This window comes from Oncorhynchus nerka, linkage group LG14 (genome assembly GCF_034236695.1).
Source record: "Oncorhynchus nerka isolate Pitt River linkage group LG14, Oner_Uvic_2.0, whole genome shotgun sequence".
Classification (NCBI taxonomy): domain Eukaryota; kingdom Metazoa; phylum Chordata; class Actinopteri; order Salmoniformes; family Salmonidae; genus Oncorhynchus; species Oncorhynchus nerka.
The window spans coordinates 20,166,776-20,179,501 of record NC_088409.1 but is presented as its reverse complement, the minus strand read 5'-3'; the positions used below and the strand labels follow the sequence as shown (position 1 = coordinate 20,179,501).

The window sequence follows — 12,726 nt, the reverse complement described above, 5'->3', positions numbered from 1 at the left end:
TGATGGTTACAGGTGACTCTAATGATGGGTTGTGTTGGACAGGAGCTAAGTTTCTACAGGACCACAGTTTCCCTCTGCTATAGTGTATGAGCTGTAGTTTCCCTCCTCTGCTATAGTGTATGAGCTGTAGTTGCCCTCCTCTGCTATAGTGTATGAGCTGTAGTTGCCCTCCTCTGCTGTAGTGTATGAGCTGTAGTTGCCCTCCTCTGCTATAGTGTATGAGCTGTAGTTGCCCTCCTCTGCTATAGTGTATGAGCTGTAGTTGCCCTCCTCTGCTATAGTGTATGAGCTGTATGAGCTCTGCTATAGTGTATGAGCTGTGCCCCTCCTCTGCTATAGTGTATGAGCTGTAGTTGCCCTCCTCTGCTATAGTGTATGAGCTGAGCCCTCCTCTGCTGTAGTGTATGAGCTGTAGCCCTCCTCTGCTATAGTGTATGAGCTGTAGTTGCCCTCCTCTGCTATAGTGTATGAGCTGTAGTTGCCCTCTGCTATAGTGTATGAGCTGTAGTTGCCCTCCTCTGCTATAGTGTATGAGCTGTAGTTGCCCTCCTCTGCTATAGTGTATGAGCTGTAGTTGCCCTCCTCTGCTATAGTGTATGAGCTGTAGTTGCCCTCCTCTGCTATAGTGTATGAGCTGTAGTTGCCCTCCTCTGCTATAGTGTATGAGCTGTAGTTGCCCTCCTCTGCTATAGTGTATGAGCTGTAGTTGCCCTCCTCTGCTATAGTGTATGAGCTGTAGTTGCCCTCCTCTGCTATAGTGTATGAGCTGTAGTTGCCCTCCTCTGCTATAGTGTAGCTGTAGTTGCCCTATAGTTGCCCTCCTCTGCTATAGTGTATGAGCTGTAGTTGCCCTCCTCTGCTATAGTGTATGAGCTGTAGTTGCCCTCCTCTGCTATAGTGTATGAGCTGTAGTTGCCCTCCTCTGCTATAGTGTATGAGCTGTAGTTGCCCTCCTCTGCTGTAGTGTATGAGCTGTAGTTGGTGATGTGTAGAGCAGCCAAACTGGTGAAAAAATACTACAGTTTGAACTCTAACGGCTTTAACAAGGTAGAAAGTGTATAGAGTTGATAATAAATGTACATTTCTAAATAATTTAATCTCTGGAAAAGTGTTCTTCAATCACACTATTTTTTTATATAAAGCTTTTAGCAGCATTTTTTTTTTGTGGTCTCAAACCAGTGAGTTTATTTAAATTTTTAATCAAGAATATGGGCAAAATGTAATTATTGAGAATGAAAGACGTGGGAATGTTGTTCCCTTGTCATATAATTGCTACATTTAATATCAATATAGAATTAAAAATAGTTTTCCAAATTGTATTTTGACTATTATTTTTCTCGACGCGAATATTGGGTCAAGACTGACAACCTGGTTCAATATGGGTCCTAAGACGACCAGTTGAGAACCGCTGTTGTTGAGTTTGTGTGTGTGTGTGTGTGTGTGTGTGTAGACCCACAGGAGGGCAGTGTGGTATTGTTACCGGCTGAATCTCAGCAGCGATTGGTCCAGCTACTCTACTTCCTGCCTGTGATGTCACAGGGTCTGTTGGCCAATCTGAGTCGCTGCTGCACTGCGGGACGCGTCTCTGCCGGCCTGGCTGCCTCCCTCATACGCATCATACACATCAGGTAACCCCAGCAACCTCCCAAAGCTACAGGTCAGAAACTCTGTCACTAACCCAATGTTCTTACATGGTCCCTGTGTCACAGAAATGTGAGAGTCATGTGCCATGTGGTTTAAACTTAAACAACGTTTGAGCGTTGAGGTTTCATCCTCAAAACATCTAGATGATTCCAGGGCAGACCAACATCACGTGGCCTTTACGGTTTGACATCGTTTCTCTTGCACTTAAAAATGTTCTGAATAGAATTTTCAATTCATAAAAGTGAGAGTGAGAGAGAGCCGTCAGTCATTCCTGGTTAGAGAGGGGAGACAGCAGACCGATGGTTCGCCAGCTTAATGGAATCAAACAATCAACCAATTAAGGCACGTGGAGGGTTGTGGCACAAGATCAGTGTCATGAGCTCATGGTTTATAACAAGGCCTGATGCTGATGGCACTTGATGGGAATTTCTAGTTCACTGGACCTTTAGATGGCAGTGTTGGTCCTTTAGTGTGCTGTTGTGTGTGAGCATAGCAATGTTCTGCTGTTTGGTCATGATTTCTCACACGCATCCGGCCTTGCATAACGCTATGATGTCATCAGTGTTCATCGCCAGCAAGTGTGTGTGTATTTGTAAGACACCCAGTGTTTCTCTGGGTTAGTGTTATACACACACACACACACACACACACACACACACACACCTGACTAGGAGTTGGGGCAGTGTGTGTGTGTGTGTAGAGACTCTGGGTTGGGGCAGTGTGTGTGTGTGTAGAGACTAGGGGTTGGGGCAGTGTGTGTGTAGAGACTAGGGGTTGGGGCAGTGTGTGTGTGTAGAGACTAGGGGTTGGGGCAGTGTGTGTGTGTGTGTGTGTGTAGAGACTAGGGGTTGGGGCAGTGTGTGTAGAGACTAGGAGTTGGGGCAGTGTGTGTGTAGAGACTAGGGGTTGGGGCAGTGTGTGTGTGTGTGTGTGTGTGTGTAGACACTAGGGGTTGGGGCAGTGTGTGTGTGTAGAGACTAGGGGTTGGGGCAGTGTGTGTGTAGAGACTAGGGGTTTGGGCAGTGTGTGTGTGTGTGTGTGTGTGTAGAGACTAGGGGTTTGGGCAGTGTGTGTGTGTGTGTAGAGACTAGGGGTTTGGGCAGTGTGTGTGTGTGTGAGACTAGGGGTTGGGGCAGTGTGTGTGTAGAGACTAGGGGTTGGGGCAGTGTGTGTGTAGAGACTAGGGGTTGAGGCTGTGTGTGTGTGTGTGTGTAGAGACTAGGGGTTTGGGCAGTGTGTGTGTGTAGAGACTAGGGGTTTGGGCAGTGTGTGTAGAGACTAGGGGTTTGGGCAGTGTGTGTAGAGACTAGGGGTTTGGGCAGTGTGTGTAGAGACTAGGGGTTGGGGCAGTGTGTGTGTGTGTAGAGACTAGGGGTTGGGGCAGTGTGTGTGTGTAGAGACTAGGGGTTGGGGCAGTGTGTGTGTAGAGACTAGGGGTTGGGGCTGTGTGTGTGTGTGTGTGTGTAGAGACTAGGGGTTGGGGCTGTGTGTGTGTGTGTGTGTAGAGACTAGGGGTTGGGGCTGTGTGTGTGTGTAGAGACTAGGGGTTGGGGCTGTGTGTGTGTGTGTGTGTAGAGACTAGGGGTTGGGGCTGTGTGTGTGTGTGTGTGTGTAGAGACTAGGGGTTGGGGCTGTGTGTGTGTGTGTAGAGACTAGGGGTTGGGGCTGTGTGTGTGTAGAGACTAGGGGTTGGGGCTGTGTGTGTGTGTGTAGAGACTAGGGGTTGGGGCTGTGTGTGTGTAGAGACTAGGGGTTGGGGCAGTGTGTGTGTGTGTGTGTAGAGACTAGGGGTTGGGGCAGTGTGTGTGTGTGTGTGTAGAGACTAGGGGTTGGGGCAGTGTGTGTGTAGAGACTAGGGGTTGGGGCAGTGTGTGTGTGTGTAGAGACTAGGGGATGGGCAGTGTGTGTGTGTGTAGAGACTAGGGGTATGGGCAGTGTGTGTGTGTGTAGAGACTAGGGGTTTGGGCAGTGTGTGTGTGTGTAGAGACTAGGGGTTTGGGCAGTGTGTGTGTGTAGAGACTAGGGGTTTGGGCAGTGTGTGTGTGTAGAGACTAGGGGTTTGGGCAGTGTGTGTGTGTGTAGAGACTAGGGGTTTGGGCAGTGTGTGTGTGTGTAGAGACTAGGGGTTGGGGCAGTGTGTGTGTGTGTAGACACTAGGGGTTTGGGCAGTGTGTGTGTGTAGAGACTAGGGGTTGGGGCAGTGTGTGTGTAGAGACTAGGGGTTGAGGCTGTGTGTGTGTGTGTGTAGAGACTAGGGGTTTGGGCAGTGTGTGTGTGTAGAGACTAGGGGTTTAGGCAGTGTGTGTGTGTAGAGACTAGGGGTTTGGGCAGTGTGTGTGTGTGTAGAGACTAGGGGTTGGGGCAGTGTGTGTGTGTGTGTAGAGACTAGGGGTTGGGGCAGTGTGTGTGTGTGTGTAGAGACTAGGGGTTGGGGCAGTGTGTGTGTGTGTGTAGAGACTAGGGGTTGGGGCAGTGTGTGTGTGTGTGTAGAGACTAGGGGTTGGGGCAGTGTGTGTGTAGAGACTAGGGGTTGGGGCTGTGTGTGTGTGTGTAGAGACTAGGGGTTGGGGCTGTGTGTGTGTGTGTGTGTGTGTGTGTGTAGAGACTAGGGGTTGGGGCTGTGTGTGTGTGTAGAGACTAGGGGTTGGGGCTGTGTGTGTGTGTGTGTGTAGAGACTAGGGGCTGTGTGTGTGTGTGTAGAGACTAGGGGCTGTGTGTGTGTGTGTAGAGACTAGGGGTTGGGGCTGTGTGTGTGTGTAGAGACTAGGGGTTGGGGCTGTGTGTGTGTGTGTAGAGACTAGGGGTTGGGGCAGTGTGTGTGTAGAGACTAGGGGTTGGGGCAGTGTGTGTGTAGAGACTAGGGGTTGGGGCAGTGTGTGTGTGTGTGTAGAGACTAGGGGTTGGGGCAGTGTGTGTGTGTGTGTGTAGAGACTAGGGGTTGGGGCAGTGTGTGTGTGTAGAGACTAGGGGTTTAGGCTGTGTGTGTGTGTAGAGACTAGGGGTTTGGGCTGTGTGTGTGTGTAGAGACTAGGGGTTTGGGCAGTGTATGTGTGTGTGTGTGTGTGTGTGTGTAGACACTAGGGGTTGGGGCAGTGTGTGTGTGTAGAGACTAGGGGTTTGGGCAGTGTGTGTGTGTGTGTAGAGACTAGGGGTTGGGGCAGTGTGTGTGTAGAGACTAGGGGTTGAGTGTGTGTGTGTGTGTGTGTGTGTGTGTGTGTGTGTGTGTGTGTGTGTGTAGAGACTAGGGGTTTGGGCAGTGTGTGTGTGTAGAGACTAGGGGTTTGGGCTGTGTGTGTGTGTAGAGACTAGGGGTTTGGGCAGTGTATGTGTGTGTGTGTGTGTGTGTGTAGACACTAGGGGTTGGGGCAGTGTGTGTGTGTAGAGACTAGGGGTTGGGGCAGTGTGTGTGTGTAGAGACTAGGGGTTGGGGCAGTGTGTGTGTGTGTGTGTAGAGACTAGGGGTTTGGGCAGTGTGTGTGGGTGTGTAGAGACTAGGGGTTTGGGCAGTGTGTGTGTGTAGAGACTAGGGGTTTGGGCAGTGTGTGTGTGTAGAGACTAGGGGTTGGGGCAGTGTGTGTGTGTGTGTAGAGACTAGGGGTTGGGGCAGTGTGTGTGTGTGTGTAGAGACTAGGGGTTGGGGCAGTGTGTGTGTGTGTGTAGAGACTAGGGGTTGGGGCAGAGACTAGGGGTTGGTGGTGTGTGTGTGTGTGTGTGTAGAGACTAGGGGTTGGGGCAGTGTGTGTGTGTGTGTAGAGACTAGGGGTTGGGGCAGTGTGTGTGTGTAGAGACTAGGGGTTGAGGCTGTGTGTGTGTGTGTGTGTGTGTGTGTGTAGAGACTAGGGGTTTGGGCAGTGTGTGTGTAGAGACTAGGGGTTTGGGCAGTGTGTGTGTGTAGAGACTAGGGGTTGGGGCAGTGTGTGTGTGTGTGTAGAGACTAGGGGTTGGGGCAGTGTGTGTGTGTAGAGACTAGGGGTTGGGGCAGTGTGGGTGTGTGTGTGTGTGTGTAGAGACTAGGGGTTGGGGCAGTGTGTGTGTGTGTGTAGAGACTAGGGGTTGGGGCAGTGTGTGTGTGTGTGTGTGTGTAGAGACTAGGGGTTGGGGCAGTGTGTGTGTGTGTGTAGAGACTAGGGGTTGGGGCAGTGTGTGTGTGTAGAGACTAGGGGTTGGGGCAGTGTGTGTGTGTAGAGACTAGGGGTTTCGGCAGTGTGTGTGTGTAGAGACTAGGGGTTGGGGCAGTGTGTGTGTAGAGACTAGGGGTTGGGGCAGTGTGTGTGTGTAGAGACTAGGGGTTGGGGCTGTGTGTGTGTGTAGAGACTAGGGGTTGGGGCAGTGTGTGTGTATAGAGACTAGGGGTTTCGTCAGTGTGTGTGTATAGAGACTAATGTTTGGGTGGAATGTGGCAGAACTGTCCAGTCACGTGTCTCTAATGTTACAGAACACACCATGTATTCATCTCTGACCCCCCTTCCTCTTCGTCCTCCGAACCCCACCCTGCGCACAGTCTCTCTCTCTCTCTCTCTCGACTCGGGGGAAACTTGATTCTGTTTTAATGTGGTTCGTCAGAAAACAACCTGGCACAATCGTCCATCCTGTAAGAGGGCTTTAGTTATGGGCTCTCACTTCACCAACACTCCAGACCGTCCTCTCTCACTTCACCAACACTCCAGACCGTCCTCTCTCACTTCACCAACACTCCAGACCGTCCTCTCTCACTTCACCAACACTCCAGACCGTCCTCTCTCACTTCACCAACACTCCAGACCGTCCTCTCTCACTTCACCAACACTCCAGACAGTCCTCTCTCACTTCACCAACACTCCAGACCGTCCTCTCTCACTTCACCAACACTCCAGCGTCCTCTCTCACTTCACCAACACTCCAGACCGTCCTCTCTCACTCCATTGTAACCTGTGTGCATTTCAGGTCCTCTTTGAGTGGCTGGTCAGTAGGGTCTCAGGACGCGACCCTGCGTGATGTTGACTACATCAGCTTCCTGTTCTCCACCCTCACAGGTCAGGCTCCGCCCTCACATTTCTTGTCTCACTGGTATCTGGTCACTCCAAGAAAACTTACCAATCTTTCTCTCTTTCAGGGTTTTCGTCTGATGAGCTGGCCACCCTGCAGGAGGCTGGGGATGAGAGCGTGCTCCCTCCCTCCCCCCTCTCCCCCCTCAGCCTCTACCCCACCCCCCTGGAGCAATTCACACACCACTGGGACGTGGTGGAGGTCAGGACACACCTCACTCAGAACACCTAGCAGGGCTTTATAAGTGACTGTTGTGACAGAGACGGTGAATGAGAGGTCTAGATGGAGTGTAAAATGTGAAAAGAGAAAGACAGCGACCGAGATGGAGACTGAGCACTTCTGCCAGTGTAGTGTACCTGTGAGAGGTGTTCTGGACACTGTGTCAGTTATTTAGTTCCCCCTGGTGTCACACACAGGGCTCAGAGGGGATGCTTTATCTGGCCACGCTGGCCGAGAGGGGAACCTTTATCGCGTTGCGCAGGCTGTGTCTGCGTGGTTATCGGGCACTGTGGAAATGTAGAAATGCTAATGAGAGCCTGTGGCATGACGGGAGTGTGACATTTGTGCTCGGAAATTACTGTTAAAGGAAATGTGCCCCGAAGCAAGAGGTGTGTGTGGAGGGGGGCTATAATCACTAATTCAGCTCTTCAATTAGACCCTGAGATCCTGGTCATCTCATGTCTGAGTCAATCAGACTGAGGGTTGGGGGGGCAGGGGGGACAGGATTAGAGGACGGACCATGTCTGCTCTGATTCCACTAATGAGACAGGATTGTTTTTAATGGAGGAGAGAATGCCAACAGGTGCACACAGGTCTGGGGGCTGGTTCACACACACATTCTAACACATTGAACACACCTCATTTCAATAGAACGTAATGACAAATTGGCTTTTGATTTGAAGTTAATGAGGAAAAGTTTAACATTGTTTCTCACCTCTGAAAGTTTGTGTGATGCACTCTCGTCTCACCTGTACCCTCTGTCGCTCTCTACAGTGTGTGTGATGCCCTCTCGTCTCACCTGTACCCCTCTGTCGCTCTCTACAGTGTGTGTGATGCCCTCATCTCACCTGTACCCCTCTGTCGCTCTCTACAGTGTGTGTGATGCCCTCATCTCACCTGTACCCCTCTGTCGCTCTCTACAGTGTGTGTGATGCCCTCTCGTCTCACCTGTACCCTCTGTCGCTCTCTACAGTGTGTGTGATGCCCTCTCGTCTCACCTGTACCCCTCTGTCGCTCTCTACAGTGTGTGTGATGCCCTCTCGTCTCACCTGTACCCCTCTGTCGCTCTCTACAGTGTGTGTGATGCCCTCTCGTCTCACCTGTACCCCTCTGTCGCTCTCTACAGTGTGTGTGATGCCCTCTCGTCTCACCTGTACCCCTCTGTCGCTCTCTACAGTGTGTGTGATGCCCTCTCTCTCACCTGTACCCCTCTGTCGCTCTCTACAGTGTGTGTGATGCCCTCTCGTCTCACCTGTACCCCTCTGTCGCGCTCTACAGTGTGTGTGATGCCCTCTCGTCTCACCTGTACCCCTCTGTCTGTCGCTCTCTACAGTGTGTGTGATGCCCTCTCGTCTCACCTGTACCCCTCTGTCGCTCTCTACAGTGTGTGTGATACCCTCTCGTCTCACCTGTACCCCTCTGTCACCTGCTCTCTACAGTGTGTGTGATGCCCTCTCGTCTCACCTGTACCCCTCTGTCGCTCTCTACAGTGTGTGTGATGCCCTCTCGTCTCACCTGTACCCCTCTGTCGCTCTCTACAGTGTGTGTGATGCCCTCTCGTCTCACCTGTACCCCTCTGTCGCTCTCTACAGTGTGTGTGATGCCCTCTCGTCTCACCTGTACCCCTCTGTCGCTCTCTACAGTGTGTGTGATGCCCTCTCGTCTCACCTGTACCCCTCTGTCGCTCTCTACAGTGTGTGTGATACCCTCTCGTCTCACCTGTACCCCTCTGTCGCTCTCTACAGTGTGTGTGATACCATCTCGTCTCACCTGTACCCCTCTGTCGCTCTCTACAGTGTGTGTGATGCCCTCTCGTCTCACCTGTACCCCTCTGTCGCTCTCTACAGTGTGTGTGATGCCCTCTCGTCTCACCTGTACCCCTCTGTCGCTCTCTACAGTGTGTGTGATGCCCTCTCGTCTCACCTGTACCCCTCTGTCGCTCTCTACAGTGTGTGTGATGCCCTCTCTCTCACCTGTACCCCTCTGTCGCTCTCTACAGTGTGTGTGATGCCCTCTCGTCTCACCTGTACCCTCTGTCGCTCTCTACAGTGTGTGTGATGCCCTCATCTCACCTGTACCCCTCTGTCGCTCTCTACAGTGTGTGTGATGCCCTCATCTCACCTGTACCCCTCTGTCGCTCTCTACAGTGTGTGTGATGCCCTCTCGTCTCACCTGTGTGTGTGACCCTCTCTCACCTGTACCCCTCTGCTCTCTACAGTGTGTGTGATGCCCTCTCGTCTCACCTGTACCCCTCTGTCGCTCTCTACAGTGTGTGTGATGCCCTCTCGTCTCACCTGTACCCCTCTGTCGCTCTCTACAGTGTGTGTGATGCCCTCTCGTCTCACCTGTACCCCTCTGTCGCTCTCTACAGTGTGTGTGATGCCCTCTCGTCTCACCCCCTCTCGTCTCACCTGTACCCCTCTGTCGCTCTCTACAGTGTGTGTGATACCATCTCGTCTCACCTGTACCCCTCTGTCGCTCTCTACAGTGTGTGTGATACCATCTCGTCTCACCTGTACCCCTCTGTCGCTCTCTACAGTGTGTGTGATGCCCTCTCGTCTCACCTGTACCCCTCTGTCGCTCTCTACAGTGTGTGTGATACCATCTCGTCTCACCTGTACCCCTCTGTCGCTCTCTACAGTGTGTGTGATACCCTCTCTCTCACCTGTACCCCTCTGTCGCTCTCTACAGTGTGTGTGATGCCCTCTCGTCTCACCTGTACCCCTCTGTCGCTCTCTACAGTGTGTGTGATACCCTCTCGTCTCACCTGTACCCTCTGTCGCGCTCTACAGTGTGTGTGATGCCCTCTCGTCTCACCTGTACCCCTCTGTCGCTCTCCACAGTGTGTGTGATGCCCTCTCTCTCACCTGTACCCCTCTGTCGCTCTCTACAGTGTGTGTGATGCCCTCTCGTCTCACCTGTACCCCTCTGTCGCTCTCTACAGTGTGTGTGATGCCCTCTCTCTCACCTGTACCCCTCTGTCGCTCTCTACAGTGTGTGTGATGCCCTCTCGTCTCACCTGTACCCCTCTGTCGCTCTCTACAGTGTGTGTGATGCCCTCTCGTCTCACCTGTACCCCTCTGTCGCTCTCTACAGTGTGTGTGATGCCCTCTCACCTGTCCCTCACCTGTACCCCCCTCTGTCGCTCTCTACAGTGTGTGTGATGCCCTCTCGTCTCACCTGTACCCCTCTGTCGCTCTCTACAGTGTGTGTGATGCCCTCTCTCTCACCTGTACCCCTCTGTCGCTCTCTACAGTGTGTGTGATGCCCTCTCGTCTCACCTGTACCCCTCTGTCGCTCTCTACAGTGTGTGTGATGCCCTCTCGTCTCACCTGTACCCCTCTGTCGCTCTCTACAGTGTGTGTGATACCCTCTCGTCTCACCTGTACCCCTCTGTCGCTCTCTACAGTGTGTGTTATGCCCTCTCTCTCACCTGTACCCCTCTGTCGCTCTCTACAGTGTGTGTGATGCCCTCTCGTCTCACCTGTACCCCTCTGTCGCTCTCTACAGTGTGTGTGATGCCCTCTCTCTACCCTCTCTCTCACCTGTACCCCTCTGTCGCTCTCTACAGTGTGTGTTATGCCCTCTCTCTCACCTGTACCCCTCTGTCGCTCTCTACAGTGTGTGTGATGCCCTCTCTCTCACAGTGTGTGTGTGTGATGCCCTCTCTCTCACCTGTACCCCTCTGTCGCTCTCTACAGTGTGTGTGATACCCTCTCTCTCACCTGTACCCCTCTGTCGCTCTCTACAGTGTGTGTGATACCCTCTCGTCTCACCTGTACCCCTCTGTCGCTCTCTACAGTGTGTGTGATACCATCTCGTCTCACCTGTACCCCTCTGTCGCTCTCTACAGTGTGTGTGATGCCCTCTCGTCTCACCTGTACCCCTCTGTCGCTCTCTACAGTGTGTGTGATGCCCTCATCTCACCTGTACCCCTCTGTCGCTCTCTACAGTGTGTGTGATGCCCTCTCTCTCACCTGTACCCCTCTGTCGCTCTCTACAGTGTGTGTGATGCCCTCTCGATGCCCTCTCGTCTCACCTGTACCCCTCTGTCGCTCTCTACAGTGTGTGTGATGCCCTCTCTCTCACCTGTACCCCTCTGTCGCTCTCTACAGTGTGTGTGATGCCCTCTCGTCTCACCTGTACCCCTCTGTCGCTCTCTACAGTGTGTGTGATGCCCTCTCGTCTCACCTGTACCCCTCTGTCGCTCTCTACAGTGTGTGTGATGCCCTCTCGTCTCACCTGTACCCCTCTGTCGCTCTCTACAGTGTGTGTGATGCCCTCTCTCTCACCTGTACCCCTCTGTCGCTCTCTACAGTGTGTGTGATGCCCTCTCGTCTCACCTGTACCCCTCTGTCGCTCTCTACTGTGTGTGTGATGCCCTCTCGTCTCACCTGTACCCCTCTGTCGCTCTCTACAGTGTGTGTGATACCCTCTCTCTCACCTATACCCCTCTGTCGCTCTCTACAGTGTGTGTGATGCCCTCTCGTCTCACCTGTACCCCTCTGTCGCTCTCTACAGTGTGTGTGATGCCCTCTCGTCTCACCTGTACCCCTCTGTCGCTCTCTACAGTGTGTGTGATACCCTCTCGTCTCACCTGTACCCCTCTGTCGCTCTCTACAGTGTGTGTTATGCCCTCTCTCTCACCTGTACCCCTCTGTCGCTCTCTACAGTGTGTGTGATGCCCTCTCGTCTCACCTGTACCCCTCTGTCGCTCTCTACAGTGTGTGTGATACCCTCTCTCTCACCTGTACCCCTCTGTCGCTCTCTACAGTGTGTGTTATGCCCTCTCTCTCACCTGTACCCCTCTGTCGCTCTCTACAGTGTGTGTGATGCCCTCTCTCTCACCTGTACCCCTCTGTCGCTCTCTACAGTGTGTGTGATGCCCTCTCTCTCACCTGTACCCCTCTGTCGCTCTCTACAGTGTGTGTGATACCCTCTCTCTCACCTGTACCCCTCTGTCGCTCTCTACAGTGTGTGTGATACCCTCTCGTCTCACCTGTACCCCTCTGTCGCTCTCTACAGTGTGTGTGATACCCTCTCGTCTCACCTGTACCCCTCTGTCGCTCTCTACAGTGTGTGTGATACCATCTCGTCTCACCTGTACCCCTCTGTCGCTCTCTACAGTGTGTGTGATGCCCTCTCGTCTCACCTGTACCCCTCTGTCGCTCTCTACAGTGTGTGTGATACCCTCTCTCTCACCTGTACCCCCCTGTCGCTCTCTACAGTGTGTGTGATGCCCTCTCTCTCACCTGTACCCTCTGTCGCTCTCTACAGTGTGTGTGATGCCCTCTCGTCTCACCTGTACCCTCTGTCGCTCTCTACAGTGTGTGTGATGCCCTCTCGTCTCACCTGTACCCCTCTGTCGCTCTCTACTGTGTGTGTGATGCCCTCTCGTCTCACCTGTACCCCTCTGTCGCTCTCTACAGTGTGTGTGTGTGTGTGTGTGTGTGAGAGCAGTGACATATTGTAATGTACTTGTTGGCCCCAACCTGTTATGTATCTCTTGGATGTGTGGAGAAAGGCCATCTGTTAGATATAGAAATAACTAAGTAGACATTTGCACGTGTGGTGTAATGTGGTTTGTCTGATGAATGGTTGTGGGTGATGTTAATTAGAGAAGAGTGACGTGTACCTCTCCTTCATTTGTCCTCTAATTCCATCCCTCCATAATGCCATTACTACTATTGGATTTCGCCCTCCTTACACACAGACACTTCCTGATTGTTTGGGCTCATAAAACAATGTTTAAAAAGATTGTCAGATCTGCCACGTCAGCTCCCATTACCGAGTCTCGCTTAACCCTTTCATTTCTAGGAAAAGGGGGAGTGTGAAGGA

At 52.5% G+C, this 12,726-nt stretch overlaps 1 protein-coding gene across 1 annotated transcript in view; it reads left to right on the top strand.

The window, feature by feature from the left end:
- The window catches only part of LOC115124321 (testis-expressed protein 10 homolog), a 32,493-nt gene that overhangs the window by 5,978 nt on the left and 13,789 nt on the right, over positions 1 to 12,726 (top strand). The window contains exons 11-13 of the mRNA XM_065027714.1: positions 1,451 to 1,628; positions 6,568 to 6,656; positions 6,737 to 6,870. Coding sequence (XP_064883786.1) covers positions 1,451 to 1,628; positions 6,568 to 6,656; positions 6,737 to 6,870 — 401 coding nt within the window. The remainder of the gene's footprint in view (positions 1 to 1,450; positions 1,629 to 6,567; positions 6,657 to 6,736; positions 6,871 to 12,726) is intronic.